The sequence below is a fragment of the Pleurodeles waltl genome, chromosome 3_1, assembly GCF_031143425.1.
Source record: "Pleurodeles waltl isolate 20211129_DDA chromosome 3_1, aPleWal1.hap1.20221129, whole genome shotgun sequence".
Taxonomy (NCBI): Eukaryota; Metazoa; Chordata; class Amphibia; order Caudata; family Salamandridae; genus Pleurodeles; species Pleurodeles waltl.
In genome coordinates, this window is record NC_090440.1 from 3,371,478 (window position 1) to 3,398,935 (window position 27,458).

Consider the following 27,458-nt stretch of genomic DNA (forward strand, 5'->3'; position numbering starts at 1 on the left):
TCCCTAGGAGGGGGGGTGGGATTGGGGGTGGACGGAGGGGGTTCGACATTAAATATAATCCGTACCTTCTTTCTTTCCAGCACCATCTCCAGCTCCAGGGTGTCCTGCTCCTCCTCGTCACTTTCTCCGGACTGCACAGTGCTGCACACATCCTCCTTGGAGGGGTCCTCTAGATATTCACTGGACACCAGTGGGGCCCTCTCAGGGACATCCTCGTCGTCCTCTTCTGCCCCCAGGGGCACATCCTCTTTAGCCAGCAGTCTCATCCGCCATCGCTGCTCCTCCTCCTTCACGCTCTCAGGAAGAAGGGGTGCTAGCAACGACGCTGCCACCCCGACCTTCTCCTCTTCAAGGCTAGAAATGGCCTGGACTGCTTCGTTCAGGTCCTGGAAAGGAAAGCAATGCATGGTTCAGGTTTAGGTCTGCCTTACACGCTTGGTAGGAAGGGACACTGGGGGATGGAATGTCAGGGTCCAGGACGGACGGCAAGCTCTCCCGAGCCACCATCTCGTGTGCACCAGTGACAACCATGGACACCCATTCAGAGTGAGACAAAAGGAGAGTCCGGCTGATGCAGCGGAGTGAAACAGACCACAGACAAAGGTGAAGGGGTGGAACAATGATAGTCTGTCATCTGGTCCTAAGCCATGACAAAGACTGCACAGGATCAGTTGTGTTCTGGTGGGGGCCTTCCTCGATTTGTCTGCCTCAAGCATTGTGCACTGGGGTGGGTGGTGGGGCAGGGGAATGACTGGTTCCCTATGTGCAGTAACCAATTAAACCAAATTGGACTAAGTAAGCAGAACATTCAAATCTTATTTCCGAAGCATCATGGTGGGAGACTACAGGAGACCGTAACAACCAAGCAAACCACAAAGCCAGCCTCGCTAGCATATCAATCTAATCCCCTAAGTGGGACACTCGGCCACAGCTCTGAATAATCAAATACTGTGCAATATATTATGGGACCATGTAACTGGCACCAGCAGAAGAACCTTTCCCATGGAACCAGAAGGCGAAAATACCAGAACGGATGGAGAAGTCCACTTAAAAAGGTACCCATCTCTGGGGACTGGCTCCTTCCACCTCCCTGCACCCCTCAAATCCCTGTCATCATTCTTAAACCACAACAAAACTGAGAAAAAAAAAACCACTGCAAATGTACCCTGCTGGCCAGTGTGAGCATGCGGTTCACTGGCCTGCATGTGCAACCGTTCAGAGCAGCCCAGGAACATTGCTACTAGAGAGCCGCCTCCCACGGGGTTCAAAGTCTCTTCCCAGGCAGTCACCAACCGCATTAAGGAGGACAGGGCTGGATACCAGAGGAGACTCCATGGGCCCTTGTCATCCAAAGTGACAGACTGGACGATGCTCACCTTCTTGGTCTCCGTAGTCTTGCCAAGGTCACTCAAGTCGTGTGGGTGGAGGTTGGGCATCTGGTAACTCTGCTCTGCTTCGCCTAATGCAGAACTAGAAGGGACGAAGGAGTAGAGGAATCAATGCCAGACAGTTTTCCAAGAACGAGCGCAACACTAAGAAGTTACATATCTATAGCACTCACCCACCAGAGAACGAGGGTTTACATGCTTCCGAAAAGAACTTGTTAGAACAGGAGAAGTTACTTTGTACCCTGTAGGTCATTTCTATATAAATAAAAAAAAAAAATCAAATGCACATTAAGTGCTCTTGCACTGGTGTTCATTAGACAGGGTGTTTTAAGGCGCATTCTCACAAGGACTTTCAACGGAGTCACTTGTTGCCCTTCACTCCGAACGCGTTTGACTCACGTGTCCAGAGAACCACCTTGTGCTCTGCTCCATCTCCCAACGGGAAAGATCTTGTGCACAGATGGCGCATTTCTTCCTCTTCCATGCTTTACAACGACTAACATCGCAGGCTCACTAGTAGCTGAGTTACTCATCACCCAAGCGCAAACTGGAGCGGTATGTTAGCCAAGACACAGGACTTTACACATCGAAATGTATCAAAATTAATTACAACTAAGTATTTTCTTGGAGGCCATTTTATTTTCTATTCATGACATCTTCATAATCACTTAAATTACAACTAAAAGGTCAATCGACTGTGAGATGGCATCAACTCTCTGCTTCGAGGTGCCCGACTATCAAGCCATGCAGCATGCAGAGCAGCGTAACCAGTTCAGGTTTTGACCTTTGGAAACAGTAAACAAGTACGTTCAGCCAAATGTCAGTAGAAAATGAAGATAACTCTACCCTAAAAAGGGTAGCTCAGCAACAAATGGGGCAGCGCAGGACCCAGCACGGTTACACAGGATGAAGCCTCAGTTGTTACAGTTCACACCTGTTGTAAAGAAATGGCTCCCTGTTGCAGTTACCCCCCACTTTTTGCCTGATACTGATGCTGACTTGACTGAGAAGTGTGCTGGGACCCTGCTAACCAGGCCCCAGCACCAGTGTTCTTTCACCTAAAATGTACCATTGTTTCCACAATTGGCACAACCCTGGCACCTAGGTAAGTCCCTTGTAACTGGTACCCCTGGTACCAAGGGCCCTGATGCCAGGGAAGGTCTCTAAGGGCTGCAGCATGTCTTATGCCACCCTAGGGACCCCTCACTCAGCACAGACACACTGCTTGCCAGCTTGTGTGTGCTGGTGGGGAGAAAATGACTAAGTCGACATGGCACTCCCCTCAGGGTGCCATGCCAACCTCACACTGCCTGTGGCATAGGTAAGTCACCCCTCTAGCAGGCCTTACAGCCCCAAGGCAGGGTGCACTATACCACAGGTGAGGGCATAGGTGCATGAGCACTATGCCCCTACAGTGTCTAAGCAAAACCTTAGACATTGTAAGTGCAGGGAAGCTGTAGGAAGTTGGCTCTGTATGTGCTATTTCAAAGTAAGGAATAGCATGCACAGAGTCCAAGGGTTCCCCTTAGAGGTAAAATAGTGGTAAAAAGAGATAATACTAATGCTCTATTTTGTGGTAGTGTGGTCGAGCAGTAGGCTTATCCAAGGAGTAGTGTTAAGCATTTGTTGTACATACACACAGGCAATAAATGAGGTACACACACTCAGAGACAAATCCAGCCAATAGGTTTTGTTATAGGAAAATATCTTTTCTTAGTTTATTTTAAGAACCACAGGTTCAAATTTTACATGTAATAGCTCTTTTGAAAGGTATTGCAGGTAAGTACTCTAGGAACTTTGAATCATTACTTTAGCATGTATGCTTTTTACATAAAACACAATAAGCTGTTTTAAAAGTGGACAGTGCAATTTTCACAGTTCCTGGGGGAGGTAAGTTATTGTTAGTTTTCACAGGTAAGTAAGTCACTTACAGGTTTGAGTTTTTGGTCCAAGGTAGCCCACCGTTGGGGGTTCAGAGCAACCCCAAAGTTATCACACCAGCAGCTCAGGGCCGGTCAGGTGCAAAGGTCAAAGAGGTGCCCAAAACACATAGGCTATAATGGAGAGAAGGGGGTGCCCCGGTTCCAGTCTGCCAGCAGGTAAGTACCCGCGTCTTCGGAGGGCAGACCAGGGGGGTTTTGTAGGGCACCGGGGGGGGGACACAAAGTAGCACAGAAAGTACACCCTCAGCAGCGCGGGGGCCGCCGGGTGCAGTGTGCAAACACGCGTCGGGTTTCCTTTAGGTTTCAATGGGAGACCAAGGGGTCTCTTCAGCGATGCAGGCAGGCAAGGGGGGGGGGCTCCTCGGGGTAGCCACCACCTGGGCAAGGGAGAGGGCCTCCTGGGGGTCACTCCTGCACAGAAGTTCCGTTTCTTTAGGGGCTGGGGGCTGCGGGTGCAGGGTCTTTTCCAGCCGTCGGGAAATGGAGTTCGGACAGTCGCGGTCAGGGGGAGCCTGGGGATTCCCTCTGCAGGCATCGCTGTGGGGGCTCAGGGGGGGACAACTTTGGTTACTCACAGTCGTAGAGTCGCCGGAGGGTCCTCCCTGAGTTGGTTGTTCTCCACCAGTCGAGTCGGGGTCGCCGGGTGCAGTGTTGCAAGTCTCACGCTTCTTACAAAAACTTACCTCCCCCAGGAACTGTGAAAATTGCACTAAGTGTCCACTTTTAAAATAGCTAATTGTGAATAACTTGAAAAGTATACATGCAATTGAAATGATTCAAAGTTCCTAATGTACTTACCTGCAATACCTTTCAAACAAGATATTACATGTTAAATTTGAACCTGTGGTTCTTAAAATAAACTAAGAAAATATATTTTTCTATAACAAAACCTATTGGCTGGATTTGTCTCTGAGTGTGTGTACCTCATTTATTGTCTATGTGTATGTACAACAAATGCTTAACACTACTCCTTGGATAAGCCTACTGCTCGACCACACTACCACAAAATAGAGCATTAGTATTATCTCTTTTTACCACTATTTTACCTCTAAGGGGAACCCTTGGACTCTGTGCATGCTATTCCTTACTTTGAATAGCACATACAGAGCCAACTTCCTACATTGGTGGATCAGCGGTGGGGTACAAGACTTTGCATTTGCTGGACTACTCAGCCAATACCTGATCACATGACAAATTCCAAAATTGTCATTAGAAATAGATTTTTGCAATTTTAAATTTTTCTAAATTCTTTAAAGTCCTGCTAGGGCCTTGTGTTAGTCCCTGTTAGCATTTCTTTTAGAGTTTAAAAGTTTGTTAAAAGTTTGAATTAGATTCTATAACCAGTTTTAGTTTCTTAAAAAGTATTCCAACTTTTAGAAGCATAATGTCTAGCACAGATGTGAATGTGGTGGAACTCGACACCACACCTTACCTCCATCTCCAGATGAGAGCGCTAAGGTCACTCTGTAACATAAGAAAAACAACAATGGGCTCCAGACCTACCAAAGCACAGCTCCAGGAGCTGTTGGCAGAGTATGATAGAGCCAACCCATCTGTAAGTGGCAACACAGATGATGACGAAAGTGACTTGGAGGTTGATTCCCCACCACCAGTCCTATCTAGGGAGAACAGGGCCTCTCAAGCCCTGACTCCAAAAATAATAGTCAGAGATGCTGGCTCCCTCACAGGAGGGACCAACACCTCTGAAATCACTGAGGATAACTCCGGTGAAGAGGACATCCAGTTAGCCAGGATGGCCAAAAGATTGGCTTTGGAAAAACAGATCCTAGCCATAGAAAGGGAAAGACAAGAGATGGGCCTAGGACCCATCAATGGTGGCAGCAACATAAATAGGGTCAGAGATTCTCCTGACATGTTGAAAATCCCCAAAGGGATTGTAACTAAATTTGAAGATGGTGATGACATCACCAAATGGTTCACAGCTTTTGAGAGGGCTTGTGAAACCAGAAAGGTGAACAAATCTCACTGGGGTGCTCTCCTTTGGGAAATGTTCACAGGAAAGTGTAGGGATAGACTCCTCACACTCTAAAAAAGATGCAGAATCTTATGACCTCATGAAGGGTACCCTGATTGAGGGCTTTGGATTCTCCACTGAGGAGTATAGGATTAGATTCAGGGGGGCTCAAAAATCCTCGAGCCAGACCTGGGTTGACTTTGTAGACTACTCAGTAAAAACACTAGATGGTTGGATTCAAGGAAATGGTGTAAATGATTATGATGGGCTGTACAATTTATTTGTGAAAGAACACCTATTAAGTAATTGTTTCAATGATAAACTGCATCAGCATCTGGTGGACCTAGGACCAATTTCTCCCCAAGAATTGGGAAAGAAGGCGGACCATTGGGTCAAGACTAGGGTGTCCAAAACTTCCACAGGGGGTGACCAAAAGAAAGGGGTCACAAAACCTCCCCAGGGGAAAGGTGGTGAGACAGCCAAAAATAAAAATAGTAAAGAGTCTTCTACAGGCCCCCAAAAACCTGCACAGGAGGGTGGGCCCAGAGCCTCTTCACAAAACAATCCTGGGTACAAGGGTAAAAACTTTGATCCCAAAAAGGCCTGGTGTCGAAACTGTAGTCAGTCTGGACACCAAACTGGAGACAAGGCCTGTCCCAAGAAAGATACCACTTCTAACTCCCATCCAGCTAAAACTGGAATGGCCAGTCTCCAAGTGGGATCAACAGTGTGCCCAGAGCAAATCAGGTGTCACACTGAAGCTACATTAGTCTCTGAGGGTGGGGTGGATTTAGCCACACTGGCTGCCTGGCCCCCTAACATGCAAAAATACAGGCAGCAGCTCTTAATTAATGGGGCAAGTGTAGAGGGCCTGAGGGATACAGGTGCCAGTGTCACCATGGTGACAGAGAAACTGGTTTCCCCTGGCCAATACCTGACTGGACAAACTTATCCAGTCACCAACGCTGACAATCAGACTAAAGTACATCCCATGGCTATGGTAACTTTAGAGTGGGGAGGGGTCAATGGCCTGAAACAGGTGGTGGTCTCCTCAAATATCCCAGTAGACTGTTTGCTTGGAAATGACCTGGAGTCCTCAGCATGGGCTGAGGTAGAACTGAAAACCCATGCAGCCATGCTGGGTATCCCTGAACTGGTGTGTGTCAAGACCAGGGCACAGTGCAAGGCACAGGGTGAAAAAGTAGAGCTGGAGACTGGAAAAATGGCCCAGCCTACCAAGAGAAAAGGAAAGTCAGCTGGGAAACCAGCTGCAACACAACACCAACAAGAGAACCTCTCTTCTGAGGAAGAAGTTCTGCCCTCTGAGGGAACTGAGCCTATGGAGCTGGAACCTTATCAGGTTGAGCTCTTGGGCCCAGGGGGACCCTCAAGGGAAGAGTTGTGTAAGGGACAAGAAACCTGATCCTCTCTTGAAGGCCTTAGGCAGCAAGCTGCTGAAGAGTCCAAAGGCAAGAAAAATGGAACACATAGGGTCTATTGGGAAGATGGACTCCTGTACACTGAGGCAAGAGATCCCAAACCTGGTGCCACTAGGAGAGTGGTAGTGCCTCAGGGTTTCAGAGAGTTTATTCTGACCTTAGCCCATGACATTCCCCTTGCTGGGCATTTGGGACAAACCAAGACGTGGGAGAGGTTAGTCAACTACTTCTACTGGCCCAATATGCCCCAGAAGGTTAAGGAGTTTTGCCTCTCCTGCCCCACCTGTCAAGCCAGTGGTAAGACAGGTGGGCATCCAAAGGCCCCCCTCATTCCACTTCCAGTGGTGGGGGTCCCCTTTGAAAGAGTGGGTGTGGACATAGTTGGTCCACTAGAACCTCCCACAGCCTCAGGAAATATGTACATCCTAGTAGTAGTGGATCATGCTACTAGGTATCCTGAAGCTATTCCCCTTAGGTAGACTACTGCCCCTGCAGTAGCCAAGGCCCTCATTGGTATCTTTACCAGAGTGGGTTTCCCTAAGGAGGTGGTTTCTGACAGAGGTACCAACTTCATGTCAGCTTACCTAAAACACATGTGGAATGAGTGTGGAGTGACTTATAAATTCACTACACCATATCATCCACAAACTAATGGCCTTGTTGAGAGATTCAACAAGACATTAAAGGGCATGATCATGGGGCTCCCAGAAAAACTCAAAAGGAGATGGGATGTCCTCCTGCCATGTCTGCTTTTCGCTTACAGAGAGGTGCCTCAGAAGGGAGTAGGATTCTCACCCTTTGAACTTCTGTTTGGCCACCCTGTAAGGGGACCACTTGCTCTTGTTAAAGAAGGCTGGGAGAGACCTCTTCATGAGCCTAAACAAGACATAGTGGACTATGTACTTGGCCTTCGCTCAAGGATGGCAGAGTACATGGAAAAGGCAAGTAAAAACCTTGAGGCCAGCCAACAACTCCAGAAGTTGTGGTATGACCAAAAGGCTGCACTGGTTGAATTTCAACCAGGGCAGAAAGTCTGGGTTCTGGAGCCTGTGGCTCCCAGGGCACTCCAGGACAAATGGAGTGGCCCTTAGCCAGTACTAGAGAGGAAGAGTCAGGTCACCTACCTGGTGGACCTGGGCACAAGCAGGAGCCCCAAGAGGGTGATCCATGTGAACCACCTTAAGCTCTAACATGACAGGGCTGATGTAAATCTGTTGATGGTAACAGATGAGGACCAGGAAGCTGAGAGTGAACCTCTCCCTGATCTCCTCATCAGACCCTAAAGATGGCTCAGTAGATGGAGTGATCTACTCAGACACCCTCTCTAGCCAACAGCAGTCTGACTGCAGGAAGGTCCTGCAGCAGTTTGCTGAACTCTTTTCCCTAACCCCTGGTCAGACACACCTGTGTACCCATGATGTGGACACAGGAGACAGCATGCTTGTCAAAAACAAAATATTTAGACAGTCTGACCAAGTTAAGGAAAGCATCAAGGTGGAAGTCCACAAGATGCTGGAATTGGGAATCACTGAGCACTCTGACAGCCCCTGGGCTAGCCCAGTGGTCTTAGTCCCCAAACCTCACACCAAAGAAGGAAAGAGAGAGATGAGGTTTTGTGTGGACTACAGAGGTCTCAACTCTGTCACCAAGACAGATGCTCATCCCATTCCTAGAGCTGATGAGCTAATAGACAAATTAGGGGCTGCCAAATTCTTAAGTACCTTTGACTTAACAGCAGGGTACTGGCAAATCAAAATGGCCCCTGGAGCAAAAGAAAAGACAGCATTCTCCACACCTGATGGGCATTATCAGTTCACTGTTATGCCCTTTGGTTTAAAGAATGCCCTTGCCACCTTCCAAAGGTTGGTGAATCAAGTCCTTGCTGGGTTGGAATCCTTTAGTGCAGCTTATCTTGATGATATTGCTGTCTTCAGCTCCACCTGGCAGGATCACCTGGTCCACCTGAAGAAGGTTCTGAAGGCCCCGCAAACTGCAGGCCTCTCTATCAAGGCATCCAAATGCCAGATAGGGCAGGGAACTGTGGTTTACTTGGGACACCTTGTAGGTGGAGGCCAAGTTCAGACACTCCAGCCTAAGATCCAGACTATTCTGGACTGGGCAGCTCCAAAAACCCAGACTCAAGTCAGGGCATTCCTTGGCTTGACTGGGTACTACAGGAGGTTTGTGAAGGGATATGGATCCATTGTGACAGCCCTCACAGAACTCACCTCCAAGAAAATGCCCAAGAAAGTAAACTGGACTGTAGAATGCCAACAGGCCTTTGACACCCTGAAACAAGCTATGTGCACAGCACCAGTTCTAAAAGCTCCAGATTACTCCAAGCAGTTCATTGTGCAAACAGATGCCTCTGAACATGGGATAGGGGCAGTTTTGTCCCAGACCAATGATGATGGCCTTGACCAGCCTGTTGCTTTCATTAGCAGGAGGTTACTCCCCAGGGAGCAGCGTTGGAGTGCCATTGAGAGGGAGGCCTTTGCTGTGGTTTGGTCCCTGAAGAAGCTGAGACCATACCTCTTTGGTACTCACTTCCTAGTTCAGACTGACCACAGACCTCTCAGATGGCTGATGCAAATGAAAGGTGAAAATCCAAAACTGTTGAGGTGGTCCATCTCCCTACAGGGAATGGACTTTATAGTGGAACACAGACCTGGGACTGCCCATGCCAATGCAGATGGCCTTTCCAGGTTCTTCCACTTAGAAAATGAAGACTCTCTTGGGAAAGGTTAGTCTCATCCTCTTTCGTTTGGGGGGGGGGGGAGGAGGGGGGGGGGGGTTGTGTAAGGAAATGCCTCCTTGGCATGGTTACTGTAAAGAAATGGCTCCCTGTTGCAGTTACCCCCCACTTTTTGCCTGATACTGATGCTGACTTGACTGAGAAGTGTGCTGGGACCCTGCTAACCAGGCCCCAGCACCAGTGTTCTTTCACCTAAAATGTACCATTGTTTCCACAATTGGCACACCCTGGCATCCAGATAAGTCCCTTGTAACTGGTACCTCTGGTACCAAGGGCCCTGATGCCAGGGAAGGTCTCTAAGGGCTGTAGCATGTATTATGCCACCCTAGAGACCCCTCACTCAGCACAGACACACTGCTTACAAGCCTGTGTGTGCTGGTGAGAACAAAATGAGTAAGTCGACATGGCACTCCCCTCAGGGTGCCATGCCAGCCTCTCACTGCCTATGCAGTATAGGTAAGACACCCCTCTAGCAGGCCTTACAGCCCTAAGGCAGGGTGCACTATACCATAGGTGAGGGTACCAGTGCATGAGCACTGTGCCCCTACAGTGTCTAAGCAAAACCTTAGACATTGTAAGTGCAGGGTAGCCATAAGAGTATATGGTCTGGGAGTCTGTTTTACACGAACTCCACAGCACCATAATGGCTACACTGAAAACTGGGAAGTTTGGTATCAAACTTCTCAGCACAATAAATGCACACTGATGCCAGTGTACATTTGATTGTAAAATACACCACAGAGGGCACCTTAGAGGTGCCCCCTGAAACTTAACCAACTATCTGTGTAGGCTGACTAGTTCCAGCAGCCTGCCACACTAGAGACATGTTGCTGGCCCCATGGGGAGAGTGCCTTTGTCACTCTGAGGCCAGTAACAAAGCCTGCACTGGGTGGAGATGCTAACACCTCCCCCAGGTAGGAGCTGTGACACCTGGCGGTGAGCCTCAAAGGCTCACCCCTTTGTCACAGCCCAGCAGGGCACTCCAGCTTAGTGGAGTTGCCCGCCCCCTCCGGCCACGGCCCCCACTTTTGGCGGCAAGGCTGGAGGGAACAAAGAAAGCAACAAGGAGGAGTCACTGGCCAGTCAGGACAGCCCCTAAGGTGTCCTGAGCTGAGGTGACTCTAACTTTTAGAAATCCTCCATCTTGCAGATGGAGGATTCCCCCAATAGGGTTAGGATTGTGACCCCCTCCCCTTGGGAGGAGGCACAAAGAGGGTGCACCCACCCTCAGGGCTAGTAGCCATTGGCTACTAACCCCCCAGACCTAAACACGCCCTTAAATTTAGTATTTAAGGGCTACCCTGAACCCTAGAAAATTAGATTCCTGCAACTACAAGAAGAAGGACTGCCTAGCTGAAAACCCCTGCAGAGGAAGACCAGAAGACGACAACTGCCTTGGCTCCAGAAACTCACCGGCCTGTCTCCTGCCTTCCAAAGATCCTGCTCCAGCGACGCCTTCCGAAGGGACCAGCGACCTCGACATCCTCTGAGGACTGCCCCTGCTTCGAAAAGACAAGAAACTCCCGAGGACAGCGGACCTGCTCCAAGAAAAGCTGCAACTTTGTTTCCAGCAGCTTTAAAGAACCCTGCAAGCTCCCCGCAAGAAGCGTGAGACTTGCAACACTGCACCCGGCGACCCCGACTCGGCTGGTGGCGATCCAACACCTCAGGAGGGACCCCAGGACTACTCTAAGACTGTGAGTACAAAAACCTGTCCCCCCTGAGCCCCCACAGCGCCGCCTGCAGAGGGAATCCCGAGGCTTCCCCTGACCGCGACTCTTTGAATCCTAAGTCCCGACACCTGGGAGAGACCCTGCACCCGCAGCCCCCAGGACCTGAAGGACCGGACTTTCACTGGAGGAGTGACCCCCAGGAGTCCCTCTCCCTTGACCAAGTGGAGGTTTCCCCGAGGAACCCCCCCCTTGCCTGCCTGCAGCGCTAAAGAGATCCCTAGATCTCCCATTGACTTCCATTACAAACCCGACGCTTGTTTCTACACTGCACCCGGCCGCCCCCGCGCTGCTGAGGGTGAAATTTCTGTGTGGGCTTGTGTCCCCCCCGGTGCCCTACAAAACCCCCCTGGTCTGCCCTCCGAAGACGCGGGTACTTACCTGCAAGCAGACCGGAACCGGGGCACCCCCTTCTCTCCATTCTAGCCTATGTGTTTTGGGCACCACTTTGAACTCTGCACCTGACCGGCCCTGAGCTGCTGGTGTGGTGACTTTGGGGTTGCTCTGAACCCCCAACGGTGGGCTACCTTGGACCAAGAACTAAGCCCTGTAAGTGTCTTACTTACCTGGTTAACCTAACAAATACTTACCTCCCCTAGGAACTGTGAAAATTGCACTAAGTGTCCACTTTTAAAACAGCTATTTGTCAATAACTTGAAAAGTATACATGCAATTTTGATGATTTGAAGTTCCTAAAGTACTTACCTGCAATACCTTTCGAATGAGATATTACATGTAGAATTTGAACCTGTGGTTCTTAAAATAAACTAAGAAAAGATATTTTTCTATATAAAAACCTATTGGCTGGATTTGTCTCTGAGTGTGTGTACCTCATTTATTGTCTATGTGTATGTACAACAAATGCTTAACACTACTCCTTGGATAAGCCTACTGCTCGACCACACTACCACAAAATAGAGCATTAGTATTATCTCTTTTTACCACTATTTTACCTCTAAGGGGAACCCTTGGACTCTGTGCATGCTATTCCTTACTTTGAAATAGCACATACAGAGCCAACTTCCTACAGTTACCCCCTGACATTTTGCCTTTGCTGATGCTATGTTTTGAATTGAAAGTGTGCTGAGGCCTGCTAACCAGGCCCCAGCACCAGGTGTTCTTTCCCTAACCTGTACTTTTGATTCCACAATTGGCACACCATGGCATCCAGATAAGTCCCTTGTAACTGGTACCTCTGGTACCAAGGGCCCTGATGCCAGGGAAGGTCTCTAAGGGCTGCAGCATGTATTATGCCACCCTAGAGACCCCTCACTCAGCACAGACACACTGCTTACCAGCTTGTGTGTGCTAGTGAAAACAAAATGAGTAAGTCGACATGGCACTCCCCTCAGGGTGCCATGCCAGCCTCTCACAGCCTATGCAGTATAGGTAAGACACCCCTCTAGCAGGCCTTACAGCCCTAAGGCAGGGTGCACTATACCATAGGTGAGGGTGCCAGTGCATGAGCACTGTGCCCCTACAGTGTCTAAGCAAAACCTTAGACATTGTAAGTGCAGGGTAGCCATAAGAGTATATGGTCTGGGAGTCTGTCAAACACGAACTCCACAGCACCATAATGGCTACACTGAAAACTGGGAAGTTTGGTATCAAACTTCTCAGCACAATAAATGCACACTGATGCCAGTGTACATTTTATTGTAAAATACACCACAGAGGGCACCTTAGAGGTGCCCCCTGAAACTTAACCGACTATCTGTGTAGGCTGACTGGTTCCAGCAGCCTGCCACACTAGAGACATGTTGCTGGCCCCATGGGGAGAGTGCCTTTGTCACTCTGAGGCCAGTAACAAAGCCTGCACTGGGTGGAGATGCTAACACCTCCCCCAGGCAGGAGCTGTAACACCTGGCAGTGAGCCTCAAAGGCTCACCCCTTTGTCACAGCCCAGCAGGGCACTCCAGCTTAGTGGAGTTGCCCGCCCCCTCCGGCCACGGCCCCCACTTTTGGCGGCAAGGCTGGAGGGAACAAAGAAAGCAATAAGGAGGAGTCACTGGCCAGTCAGGACAGCCCCTAAGGTGTCCTGAGCTGAAGTGACTAACTTTTAGAAATCCTCCATCTTGCAGATGGAGGATTCCCCCAATAGGATTAGGGATGTGACCCCCTCCCCTTGGGATGAGGCACAAAGAGGGTGTACTCACCCTCAGGGCTAGTAGCCATTGGCTACTAACCCCCAGACCTAAACACGCCCTTAAATTTAGTATTTAAGGGCTCTCCCTGAACCTAGAAACTAGATTCCTGCAACAACAAGAAGGACTGCCTAGCTGAAAACCCCTGCAGAGGAAGACCAGAAGACAACCACTGCCTTGGCGCCAGAAACTCACCGGCCTGTCTCCTGCCTTCCAAAGAACTCTGCTCCAGCGACGCCTTCCAAAGGGACCAGCGACCTCTGAATCCTCTGAGGACTGCCCGGCTTCGACGACAAGAAACTCCCGAGGACAGCGGACCTGCTCCAAAAAGACTGCAACTTTATCCAAAGGAGCAACTTTAAAGAACCCTGCAATCTCCCCGCAAGAAGCGTGAGACTTGCAACACTGCACCCGGCGACCCCGACTCGGCTGGTGGAGAACCAACACCTCAGGGAGGACCCCCGGACTACTCTACGACTGAGTACCAAAACCTGTCCCCCCTGAGCCCCCACAGCGCCGCCTGCAGAGGGAATCCCGAGGCTTCCCCTGACCGCGACTCTCTGAAACCTAAGACCCGACGCCTGGAAAAGACCCTGCACCTGCAGCCCCCAGGACCTGAAGGACCGGACTTTCACTGCAGAAGTGACCCCCAGGAGTCCCTCTCCCTTGCCCAAGTGGAGGTTTCCCCGAGGAAGCCCCCCCTTGCCTGCCTGCAGCGCTGAAGAGATCCCTTGATCTCTCATTGACTTCCATTGCGAACCCGACGCTTGTTCTAACACTGCACCCGGCCGCCCCCGCGCCGCTGAGGGTGAAATTTCTGTGTGGGCTTGTGTCCCCCCCCGGTGCCCTACAAAACCCCCCTGGTGTGCCCTCCGAAGACGCGGGTACTTACCTGCTGGCAGACTGGAACCGGGGCACCCCCTTCTCTCCATTGAAGCCTATGCGTTTTGGGCACCACTTTGACCTCTGCACCTGACCGGCCCTGAGCTGCTGGTGTGGTAACTTTGGGGTTGCTCTGAACCCCCAACGGTGGGCTACCTTGGACCAAGAACTGAACCCTGTAAGTGTCGTACTTACCTGGTAAAACTAACAAAAACTTACCTCCCCCAGGAACTGTGAAAATTGCACTGTGTCCACTTTTGAAATAGCTATTTGTGAATAACTTGAAAAGTATACATGCAATTGAAATGATTCAAAGTTCCTAATGTACTTACCTGCAATACCTTTCAAACAAGATATTACATGTTAAATTTGAACCTGTGGTTCTTAAAGTAAACTAAGAAAAGATATTTTTCTATAACAAAACCTATTGGCTGGATTTGTCTCTGAGTGTGTGTACCTCATTTATTGTCTATGTGTATGTACAACAAATGCTTAACACTACTCCTTGGATAAGCCTACTGCTCGACCACACTACCACAAAATAGAGCATTAGTATTCTCTTTTTACCACTATTTTACCTCTAAGGGGAACCCTTGGACTCTGTGCATGCTATTCCTTACTTTGAAATAGCACATACAGAGCCAACTTCCTACATCACCTCAGGACACCTTAGGGGCTGTCCTGACTGGCCAGTGACTCCTCCTTGTTATTCTCATTATTTTCTCCGGCCTTGCCGCCAAAAGTGGGGGCCGTGGCCGGAGGGGGCGGGCAACTCCACTAGGCTGGAGTGTCCTGCGGTGCTGTGACAAAGGGGTGAGCCTTTGAGGCTCACCGCCAGGTGTTACAGCTCCTGCCTGGGGGAGGTGTTAGCATCTCCACCCAGTGCAGGCTTTGTTACTGGCCTCAGAGTGACAAAGGCACTCTCCCCATGGGGCCAGCAACATGTCTCTAGTGTGGCAGGCTGCTGGAACCAGTCAGCCTACACAGATAGTCGGTTAAGTTTCAGGGGGCACCTCTAAGGTGCCCTCTGTGGTGTATTTTACAATAAAATGTACACTGGCATCAGTGTGCATTTATTGTGCTGAGAAGTTTGATACCAAACTTCCCAGTTTTCAGTGTAGCCATTATGGTGCTGTGGAGTTCGTGTAAAACAGACTCCCAGACCATATACTCTTATGGCTACCCTGCACTTACAATGTCTAAGGTTTTGCTTAGACACTGTAGGGGCACAGTGCTCATGCAATGGTACCCTCACCTATGGTATAGTGCACCCTGCCTTAGGGCTGTAAGGCCTGCTAGAGGGGTGTCTTACCTATACTGCATAGGCAGTGAGAGGCTGGCATGGCACCCTGAGGGGAGTGCCATGTCGACTTACTCATTTTGTTCTCACTAGCACACACAAGCTGGTAAGCAGTGTGTGGGTGCTGAGTGAGGGGTCTCTAGGGTGGCATAATACATGCTGCAGCCCTTAGAGACCTTCCCTGGCATCAGGGCCCTTGGTACCAGAGGTACCAGTTACAAGGGACTTATCTGGATGCCAGGGTGTGCCAATTGTGGAATCAAAAGTACAGGTTAGGGAAAGAACACTGGTGCTGGGGCCTGGTTAGCAGGCCTCAGCACACTTTCAATTGTAAACATAGCATCAGCAAAGGCAAAAAGTCAGGGGGTAACCATGCCAAGGAGGCATTTCCTTACAGAAGCCATAAGAGTATATGGGCTGGGAGTCTGTCAAAAACGAACTCCACAGCTCCATAATGGCTACACTGAATACTGGCAAGTTTAGTATCAAACATCTCAGAATAATAAACCCACACTGATGCCAGTGTTGGATTTATTAAAAAATGCACACACAGGGCATCTTAGAGATACCCCCTGTATTTTACCCAATTGCTCAGTGCAGGACTGACTGGTCTGTGCCAGCCTGCTGCTGAGACGAGTTTCTGACCCCATGCGGTGAGAGCCTTTGTGCTCTCCGAGGACAGAAACAAAGCCTGCTCTGGGTGGAGGTGCTTCACACCTCCCCCTGCAGGAACTGTAACACCTAGCAGTGAGCTTCAAAGGCTCAAGCTTCGTGTTACAATGCCCCAGGGCACTCCAGCTAGTGGAGATGCCCGCCTCCTGGACACAGCCCCCACTTTTGGCGGCAAGTCCAGGAGGAGATAATGAGAAAAACAAGGAGGAGTCACTGGCCAGTCAGGACAGCCCCTAAGGTGTCCTGGGCTGAGGTGACTGACTTTTAGAAATCCTCCATCTTGTAGAAGGAGGATTCCCCCAATAGGGATAGGAATGTGACCCCCCCTCCCCTTGGGAGGAGGCACAAAGAGGGTGTACCCACCCTCAGGGCTAGTAGCCATTGGCTACTAACCCCCCCCAGACCTAAACACGCCCTTAAATTCAGTATTTAAGGGCTTCCCTGAACCTAAGAATTTAGATTCCTGAAACTACAAGAAGAGGACTGCTGAGCTGAAAAACCCCTGCAGAGGAAGAACAGAAGACACCAACTGCTTTGGCTCCAGACTTACCGGCCTGTCTCCTGCCTTCCAAAGAAACCTGCTCCAGCGACGCTTTCCAAGGGACCAGCGACCTCTGAATCCTCTGAGGACTGCCCTGCTTCAAGCAAGACAAGAAACTCCTGAGGACAGCGGCACTGCTCCACAAGAACTGCAACTTTGTTTCAAGGAGCAGATTTAAAGACCCGTGCAACTCCCCACAAGAAGCGTGAGACTTGCAACACTGCACCCGGCGACCCCGACTCGACTGGTGGAGAACCAACACCTCAGGGAGGACCCTCCGGCGACTCCGAATCCGTGAGTAACCAAAGTTGTCCCCCCTGAGCCCCCACAGCGACGCCTGCAGAGGGAATCCCGAGGCTCCCCCTGACCGCGACTGCCTGAACCTAAAGTCCCGACGGCTGGAAAAGACCCTGTACCCGCAGCCCCCAGCACCTGAAGGAACGGAACTTCTGTGTAGGAGTGACCCCCAGGAGGCCCTCTCCCTTGCCCAGGTGGTGGCTACCCCGAGGAGCCCCCCCCTTGCCTGCCTGCACCGCTGAAGAGATCCCTTGGTCTCATTGAACATCATTGAAAACCCGACGCGTGTTTGCACACTGCACCCGGCCGCCCCCGCGCTGCTGAGGGTGTACTTTTTGTGCTGACTTGTGTCCCCCCCGGTGCACTACAAAACCCCCCTGGTCTGCCCTCCGAAGACGCGGGTACTTACATGCTGGCAGACCGGAACCGGGGCACCCCCTTCTCTCCATTGAAGCCTATGTGTTTTGGGCACCTCTTTGACCTCTGCACCTGACTGGCCCTGAGCTGCTGGTGTGGTAACTTTGGGGTTGCTCTGAACCCCCATCGGTGGGCTACCTTGGACCCAAAACTGTGACCTGTAAGTGATTTACTTACCTGCTAAAAATAACAATACTTTACCTCCCCCAGGAACTGTGAAAATTGCACGGTGTCCACTTTTAAAACCGCTATTTGTGTTTTATGTGAAAAGTATATATGCTACTGTAATTATTCAAAGTTCCTAAAGTACTTACCTGCAATACCTTTCAAATGAGATATTACATGTAGACTTTGAACCTGTGGTTCTTAAAATAAACTAAGAAATGAAAATGTCACTTACCCAGTGTACATCTGTTCGTGGCATTAGTCGCTGCAGATTCACATGTTTGGCACAGTCCGCTGCCTGGTGTTGGGCTCGGAGTATTACAAGTTGTTTTTCTTCGAAGAAGTCTTTTTGGTCACGGGACCGAAGGACTCCTCCCTCTTCGGCTCCATTGCGCATGGGCGTCGACTCCATCTTAGATTGTTTTCCCCGCAGAGGGTGAGGATGGAGTTGTTTGGTATAAATAGTGCCCATGCAATGGAGTGAATATGTATGTACGTTAAGAGTTTATAATAATTGTAAGGAAATGCCTCCTTGGCATGGTTGCCCCCTGACTTTTTGCCTTTGCTGATGCTATGTTTACAATTGAAAGTGTGCTGAGGCCTGCTAACCAGGCCCCAGCACCAGTGTTCTTTCCCTAACCTGTACTTTTGTATCCACAATTGGCAGACCCTGGCATCCAGATAAGTCCCTTGTAACTGGTACTTCTAGTACCAAGGGCCCTGATGCCAAGGAAGGTCTCTAAGGGCTGCAGCATGTCTTATGCCACCCTGGAGACCTCTCACTCAGCACAGACACCCTGCTTGCCAGCTTGTGTGTGCTAGTGAGGACAAAACGAGTAAGTCGACATGGCACTCCCCTCAGGGTGCCATGCCAGCCTCTCACTGCCTATGCAGTATAGGTAAGACACCCCTCTAGCAGGCCTTACAGCCCTAAGGCAGGGTGCACTATACCATAGGTGAGGGTACCAGTGCATGAGCCTGGTACCCCTACAGTGTCTAAACAAAACCTTAGACATTGTAAGTGCAGGGTAGCCATAAGAGTATATGGTCTGGGAGTTTGTCAAACACGAACTCCACAGCACCATAATGGCTACACTGAAAACTGGGAAGTTTGGTATCAAACTTCTCAGCACAATAAATGCACACTGATGCCAGTGTACATTTTATTGTAAAATACACCCCAGAGGGCACCTTAGAGGTGCCCCCTGAAACTTAACCGACTATCTGTGTAGGCTGACTAGTTTTAGCAGCCTGCCACAAACCGAGACATGTTGCTGGCCCCATGGGGAGAGTGCCTTTGTCACTCTGAGGCCAGTAACAAAGCCTGCACTGGGTGGGGATGCTAACACCTCCCCCAGGCAGGAATTGTCACACCTGGCGGTGAGCCTCAAAGGCTCACCTCCTTTGTGCCAACCCAGCAGGACACTCCAGCTAGTGGAGTTGCCCGCCCCCCCCCGGCCCGGCCCCACTTTTGGCGGCAAGGCCGGAGAAAATAATGAGAATAACAAGGAGTCACTGGCCAGTCAGGACAGCCCCTAAGGTGTCCTGAGCTGAGGTGACTCTGACTTTTAGAAATCCTCCATCTTGCAGATGGAGGATTCCCCCAATAGGGTTAGGATTGTGACCCCCTCCCCTTGGGAGGAGGCACAACGAGGGTGTACCCACCCTCAGGGCTAGTAGCCATTGGCTACTAACCCCCCAGACCTAAACACGCCCTTAAATTTAGTATTTAAGGGCTACCCTGAACCCTAGAAAATTAGATTCCTGCAACTACAAGAAGAAGGACTGCCCAGCTGAAAACCCCTGCAGCGGAAGACCAGAAGACGACAACTGCCTTGGCTCCAGAAACTCACCGGCCTGTCTCCTGCCTTCCAAAGATCCTGCTCCAGCGACGCCTTCCAAAGGGACCAGCGACCTCGACATCCTCTGAGGACTGCCCCTGCTTCGAAAAGACAAGAAACTCCCGAGGACAGCGGACCTGCTCCAAGAAAAGCTGCAACTTTGTTTCCAGCAGCTTTAAAGAACCCTGCAAGCTCCCCGCAAGAAGCGTGAGACTTGCAACACTGCACCCGGCGACCCCGACTCGGCTGGTGGAGATCCGACACCTCAGGAGGGACCCCAGGACTACTCTGATACTGTGAGTACCAAAACCTGTCCCCCCTGAGCCCCCACAGCGCCGCCTGCAGAGGGAATCCCGAGGCTTCCCCTGACCGCGACTCTTTGAACCTAAAGTCCCGACGCCTGGGAGAGACCCTGCACCCGCAGCCCCCAGGACCTGAAGGACCGGACTTTCACTGGAGAAGTGACCCCCAGGAGTCCCTCTCCCTTGCCCAAGTGGAGGTTTCCCCGAGGAATCCCCCCCTTGCCTGCCTGCAGCGCTGAAGAGATCCCGAGATCTCTCATAGACTAACATTGCGAACCCGACGCCTGTTTCTACACTGCACCCGGCCGCCCCCGCGCTGCTGAGGGTGAAATTTCTGTGTGGGCTTGTGTCCCCCCCGGTGCCCTACAAAACCCCCCTGGTCTGCCCTCCGAAGACGCGGGTACTTACCTGCAAGCAGACCGGAACCGGGGCACCCCCTTCTCTCCATTCTAGCCTATGTGTTTTGGGCACCACTTTGAACTCTGCACCTGACCGGCCCTGAGCTGCTGGTGTGGTGACTTTGGGGTTGCTCTGAACCCCCAACGGTGGGCTACCTTGGACCAAGAACTGAACCCTGTAAGTGTCTTACTTACCTGGTAAAACTAACCAAAACTTACCTCCCCTAGGAACTGTGAAAATTGCACTAAGTGTCCACTTTTAAAACAGCTATTTGTCAACAACTTGAAAAGTATACATGCAATTTTGATGATTTGAAGTTCCTAAAGTACTTACCTGAAATACCTTTCGAATGAGATATTACATGTAGAATTTGAACCTGTGGTTCTTAAAATAAACTAAGAAAAGATATTTTTCTATACAAAAACCTATTGGCTGGATTTGTCTCTGAGTGTGTGTACCTCATTTATTGTCTATGTGTACGTACAACAAATGCTTAACACTACTCCTTGGATAAGCCTACTGCTCGACCACACTACCACTATTTTACCTCTAAGGGGAACCCTTGGACTCTGTGCATGCTATTCCTTACTTTGAAATAGCACATACAGAGCCAACTTCCTACATTGGTGGATCAGCGGTGGGGTACAAGACTTTGCATTTGCTGGACTACTCAGCCAATACCTGATCACACGACAAATTCCAAAATTGTCATTAGAAATTGATTTTTGCAATTTGAAAAGTTTTCTAAATTCTTAAAAGACCTGCTAGGGCCTTGTGTTAGATCCTGTTTAGCATTTCTTTTAGAGTTTAAAAGTTTGTAAAAGTTTGAATTAGATTCTAGAACCAGTTGTAGATTCTTAAAAAGTATTCCAACTTTTAGAAGCAAAATGTCTAGCACAGATGTGACTGTGGTGGAACTCGACACCACACCTTACCTCCATCTTAAGATGAGGGAGCTAAGGTCACTCTGTAAAATAAAGAAAATAACAATGGGCCCCAAACCTACCAAAATACAGCTCCAGGAGCTTTTGGCAGAGTTTGAAAAGGCCAACCCCTCTGAGGGTGGCAACTCAGAGGAAGAGGATAGTGACTTGGAGGACAATTCCCCCCTACCAGTCCTATCTAGGGAGAACAGGGTCTCTCAAACCCTGACTCCAAAAATAATAGTCAGAGATGCTGGTTCCCTCACAGGAGAGACCAACACCTCTGAAATCACTGAGGATAGCCCCAGTGAAGAGGACATCCAGTTAGCCAGGATGGCCAAAAGATTGGCTTTGGAAAGACAGATCCTAGCCATAGAGAGGGAAAGACAAGAGATGGGCCTAGGACCCATCAATGGTGGCAGCAACATAAATAGGGTCAGAGATTCTCCTGACATGTTGAAAATCCCTAAAGGGATTGTAACTAAATATGAAGATGGTGATGACATCACCAAATGGTTCACAGCTTTTGAGAGGGCTTGTGTAACCAGAAAAGTGAACAGATCTCACTGGGGTGCTCTCCTTTGGGAAATGTTCACAGGAAAGTGTAGGGATAGACTCCTCACACTCTCTGGACAAGATGCAGAATCTTATGACCTCATGAAGGGTACCCTGATTGAGGGCTTTGGATTCTCCACTGAGGAGTACAGGATTAGGTTCAGGGGGGCTCAAAAATCCTCGAGCCAGACCTGGGTTGACTTTGTTGACTACTCAGTGAAAACACTAGATGGTTGGATTCAAGGCAGTGGTGTAAGTAATTATGATGGGCTGTACAATTTATTTGTGAAAGAACACCTGTTAAGTAATTGTTTCAATGATAAACTGCATCAGCATCTGGTAGACCTAGGACCAATTTCTCCCCAAGAATTGGGAAAGAAGGCGGACCATTGGGTCAAGACAAGGGTGTCCAAGACTTCAACAGGGGGTGACCAAAAGAAAGGGGTCACAAAGACTCCCCAGGGGAAGGGTGATGAGACAACCAAAACTAAAAATAGTAAAGAGTCTTCTACAGGCCCCCAAAAACCTGCACAGGAGGGTGGGCCCAGAGCCTCTTCACAAAACAATGGGTACAAGGGTAAAAACTTTGATCCCAAAAAGGCCTGGTGTCATAGCTGTAAACAGCATGGACACCAAACTGGAGACAAGGCCTGTCCCAAGAAAGGTTCCACTCCAAACTCCCATCCAGGTAACACTGGTATGGCTAGTCTCCAAGTGGGATCAACAGTGTGCCCAGAGCAAATCAGGGTCCACACTGAAGCTACTCTAGTTTCTGAGGGTGGGGTGGATTTAGCCACACTAGCTGTCTGGCCGCCTAACATGCAAAAATACAGACAGCAACTCTTAATTAATGGGACTAGAATAGAGGGCCTGAGGGATACAGGTGCCAGTGTCACCATGGTGACAGAGAAACTGGTTTCCCCTGGCCAATACCTGACTGGAAAAACTTACACAGTCACCAACGCTGACAATCAGAGAAAAGTACATCCCATGGCAATGGTTACTTTAGAATGGGGAGGGGTCAATGGCCTGAAACAGGTGGTGGTCTCCTCAAATATCCCAGTGGACTGTCTGCTTGGAAATGACCTGGAGTCCTCAGCATGGGCTGAGGTAGAGCTAAAAACCCATGCAGCAATGCTGGGTATCCCTGAACTGGTGTGTGTGAAAACAAGAGCACAATGCAAGGCACAGGGTGAACAAGTAGAGCTGGAGTCTGGAAGAATGGCCCAGCCTACCAAGAGAACAGGAAAGTCAGTTGGGAAACCAACTGCAACACAGCAAAAGAAAGGGAACCTCTCTTCTCAGGAAGAAGTTCTGCCCTCTGAGGGAACTGAGCCTTTGGAGCTTGAACCTTATCAGGTTGAGCTCTTAGGCCCAGGGGGACCCTCAAGGGAGGAGCTGTGTAAGGGACAAGAAACCTGTCCCTCTCTTGAAGGCCTTAGGCAGCAAGCTGCTGAAGAGTCCAAAGGCAAGAAAAATGGAACGCATAGGGTCTATTGGGAAGATGGACTCCTGTACACTGAGGCCAGAGACCCCAAACCTGGTGCCACTAGGAGAGTGGTAGTGCCTCAGCTGTTCAGGAAGTTCATCCTAACATTGGCCCATGACATTCCCCTTGCTGGACATTTGGGACAAACCAAGACGTGGGAGAGGTTAGTCAACCACTTCTACTGGCCCAATATGTCCAACATGGTTAAGGAGTTTTGCCTCTCCTGCCCCACCTGTCAAGCCAGTGGTAAGACAGGTGGGCATCCAAAGGCCCCCCTCATTCCACTTCCAGTGGTGGGGGTTCCCTTTGAAAGAGTGGGTGTGGACATAGTTGGTCCACTAGAACCTCCCACAGCCTCAGGAAATATGTATATCCTGGTAGTAGTGGATCATGCTACCAGGTATCCTGAAGCTATTCCCCTTAGGTCGACTACTGCCCCTGCAGTAGCCAAGGCCCTCATTGGTATCTTTACCAGAGTGGGTTTCCCTAAGGAGGTGGTGTCTGACAGAGGTACCAACTTCATGTCAGCATACCTAAAGCACATGTGGAATGAGTGTGGGGTGACTTATAAATTCACTACACCATACCATCCACAAACTAATGGCTTAGTTGAGAGATTCAACAAGACATTAAAGGGCATGATCATGGGGCTCCCAGAAAAGCTCAAAAGGAGATGGGATGTCCTCTTGCCATGTCTGCTTTTCGCTTACAGAGAGGTGCCACAGAAGGGAGTAGGATTCTCACCCTTTGAACTTCTGTTTGGTCATCCTGTAAGGGGACCACTTGCTCTTGTTAAAGAAGGCTGGGAGAGACCTCTCCATGAGCCAAAACAAGACATAGTGGACTATGTACTTGGCCTTCGCTCTAGAATGGCAGAGTACATGGAAAAGGCAACCAAAAACCTTGAGGCCAGCCAACAGCTCCAGAAGTTTTGGTATGACCAAAAGGCTGCACTGGTTGAGTTCCAACCAGGGCAGAAAGTCTGGGTTCTGGAGCCTGTGGCTCCCAGGGCACTCCAGGACAAATGGAGTGGCCCTTACCCAGTACTAGAAAGGAAGAGTCAGGTCACCTACCTGGTGGACCTGGGCACAAGCAGGAGCCCCAAGAGGGTGATCCATGTAAACCGCCTTAAGCTCTTCCACGACAGGGCTGATGTCAATCTGTTGATGGTAACAGATGAGGATCAGGAGGCAGAGAGTGAACCTCTCCCTGATCTTCTGTCATCAGACCCAAAAGATGGCACAGTAGATGGAGTGATCTACTCAGACACCCTCTCTGGCCAACAGCAAGCTGATTGTAGGAGAGTCCTACAACAGTTTCCTGAACTCTTCTCCTTAACCCCTGGTCAGACACACCTGTGTACCCATGATGTGGACACAGGAGACAGCATGCCTGTCAAGAACAAAATCTTTAGACAATCTGACCATGTTAAGGAAAGCATCAAGGTGGAAGTCCACAAGATGCTGGAATTGGGAGTAATTGAGCGCTCTGACAGCCCCTGGGCTAGCCCAGTGGTCTTAGTCCCCAAACCTCACACCAAAGATGGAAAGAAAGAGATGAGGTTTTGTGTGGACTACAGAGGGCTCAATTCTGTCACCAAGACAGATGCCCATCCAATTCCAAGAGCTGATGAGCTCATTGATAAATTAGGTGCTGCCAAATTTCTAAGTACCTTTGACTTGACAGCAGGGTACTGGCAAATAAAAATGGCACCTGGAGCAAAAGAAAAGACCGCATTCTCCACACCTGATGGGCATTATCAGTTTACTGTTATGCCCTTTGGTTTAAAGAATGCCCCTGCCACCTTCCAAAGGTTGGTGAATCAAGTCCTTGCTGGCTTGGAGTCCTTTAGCACAGCTTATCTTGATGATATTGCTGTCTTTAGCTCCACCTGGCAGGATCACCTGGTCCACCTGAGGAAGGTTTTGAAGGCTCTGCAATCTGCAGGCCTCTCTATCAAGGCATCCAAATGCCAGATAGGGCAGGGAACTGTGGTTTACTTGGGACACCTTGTAGGTGGAGGCCAAGTTCAGCCACTCCAACCCAAGATCCAGACTATTCTGGACTGGGTAGCTCCAAAAACCCAGACTCAAGTCAGGGCATTCCTTGGCTTGACTGGGTATTACAGGAGGTTTGTGAAGGGATATGGATCCATTGTGACAGCCCTCACTGAACTCACCTCCAAGAAAATGCCCAAGAAAGTGAACTGGACTGTGGAATGCCAACAGGCTTTTGACACCCTGAAACAAGCAATGTGCTCAGCACCAGTTCTCAAAGCTCCAGATTATTCTAAGCAGTTCATTGTGCAGACTGATGCCTCTGAACATGGGATAGGGGCAGTTTTGTCCCAAACAAATGATGATGGCCTTGACCAGCCTGTTGCTTTCATTAGCAGGAGGTTACTCCCCAGGGAGCAGCGTTGGAGTGCCATTGAGAGGGAGGCCTTTGCTGTGGTTTGGTCCCTGAAGAAGCTGAGACCATACCTCTTTGGGACTCACTTCCTAGTTCAAACTGACCACAGACCTCTCAAATGGCTGATGCAAATGAAAGGTGAAAATCCTAAACTGTTGAGGTGGTCCATCTCCCTACAGGGAATGGACTTTATAGTGGAACACAGACCTGGGACTGCCCATGCCAATGCAGATGGCCTTTCCAGGTTCTTCCACTTAGAAAATGAAGACTCTCTTGGGAAAGGTTAGTCTCATCCTCTTTCGTTTGGGGGGGGGTTGTGTAAGGAAATGCCTCCTTGGCATGGTTGCCCCCTGACTTTTTGCCTTTGCTGATGCTATGTTTACAATTGAAAGTGTGCTGAGGCCTGCTAACCAGGCCCCAGCACCAGTGTTCTTTCCCTAACCTGTACTTTTGTATCCACAATTGGCAGACCCTGGCATCCAGATAAGTCCCTTGTAACTGGTACTTCTAGTACCAAGGGCCCTGATGCCAAGGAAGGTCTCTAAGGGCTGCAGCATGTCTTATGCCACCCTGGAGACCTCTCACTCAGCACAGACACCCTGCTTGCCAGCTTGTGTGTGCTAGTGAGGACAAAACGAGTAAGTCGACATGGCACTCCCCTCAGGGTGCCATGCCAGCCTCTCACTGCCTATGCAGTATAGGTAAGACACCCCTCTAGCAGGCCTTACAGCCCTAAGGCAGGGTGCACTATACCATAGGTGAGGGTACCAGTGCATGAGCCTGGTACCCCTACAGTGTCTAAACAAAACCTTAGACATTGTAAGTGCAGGGTAGCCATAAGAGTATATGGTCTGGGAGTCTGTCAAACACGAACTCCACAGCACCATAATGGCTACACTGAAAACTGGGAAGTTTGGTATCAAACTTCTCAGCACAATAAATGCACACTGATGCCAGTGTACATTTTATTGTAAAATACACCCCAGAGGGCACCTTAGAGGTGCCCCCTGAAACTTAACCGACTATCTGTGTAGGCTGACTAGTTTTAGCAGCCTGCCACAAACCGAGACATGTTGCTGGCCCCATGGGGAGAGTGCCTTTGTCACTCTGAGGCCAGTAACAAAGCCTGCACTGGGTGGGGATGCTAACACCTCCCCCAGGCAGGAATTGTCACACCTGGCGGTGAGCCTCAAAGGCTCACCTCCTTTGTGCCAACCCAGCAGGACACTCCAGCTAGTGGAGTTGCCCGCCCCCCCCGGCCCGGCCCCACTTTTGGCGGCAAGGCCGGAGAAAATAATGAGAATAACAAGGAGGAGTCACTGGCCAGTCAGGACAGCCCCTAAGGTGTCCTGAGCTGAGGTGACTAACTTTTAGAAATCCTCCATCTTGCAGATGGAGGATTCCCCCAATAGGGTTAGGATTGTGACCCCCTCCCCTTGGGAGGAGGCACAACGAGGGTGTACCCACCCTCAGGGCTAGTAGCCATTGGCTACTAACCCCCCAGACCTAAACACGCCCTTAAATTTAGTATTTAAGGGCTACCCTGAACCCTAGAAAATTAGATTCCTGCAACTACAAGAAGAAGGACTGCCTAGCTGAAAACCCCTGCAGCGGAAGACCAGAAGACGACAACTGCCTTGGCTCCAGAAACTCACCGGCCTGTCTCCTGCCTTCCAAAGATCCTGCTCCAGCGACGCCTTCCAAAGGGACCAGCGACCTCCTCTGAGGACTGCCCCTGCTTCGAAAAGACAAGAAACTCCCGAGGACAGCGGACCTGCTCCAAGAAAAGCTGCAACTTTGTTTCCAGCAGCTTTAAAGAACCCTGCAAGCTCCCCGCAAGAAGCGTGAGACTTGCAACACTGCACCCGGCGACCCCGACTCGGCTGGTG

General features: G+C 50.0%; 1 protein-coding gene across 1 annotated transcript in view; it reads right to left on the reverse strand.

The window, feature by feature from the left end:
- Positions 1-27,458, reverse strand: part of FNBP4 (formin binding protein 4) — a 316,742-nt gene that overhangs the window by 222,829 nt on the left and 66,455 nt on the right. Inside the window, exons 6-7 of the mRNA XM_069221602.1 lie at positions 1,377-1,470; positions 66-386 (exon numbers count right to left, since the gene is read on the reverse strand). Coding sequence (XP_069077703.1) covers positions 66-386; positions 1,377-1,470 — 415 coding nt within the window. The remainder of the gene's footprint in view (positions 1-65; positions 387-1,376; positions 1,471-27,458) is intronic.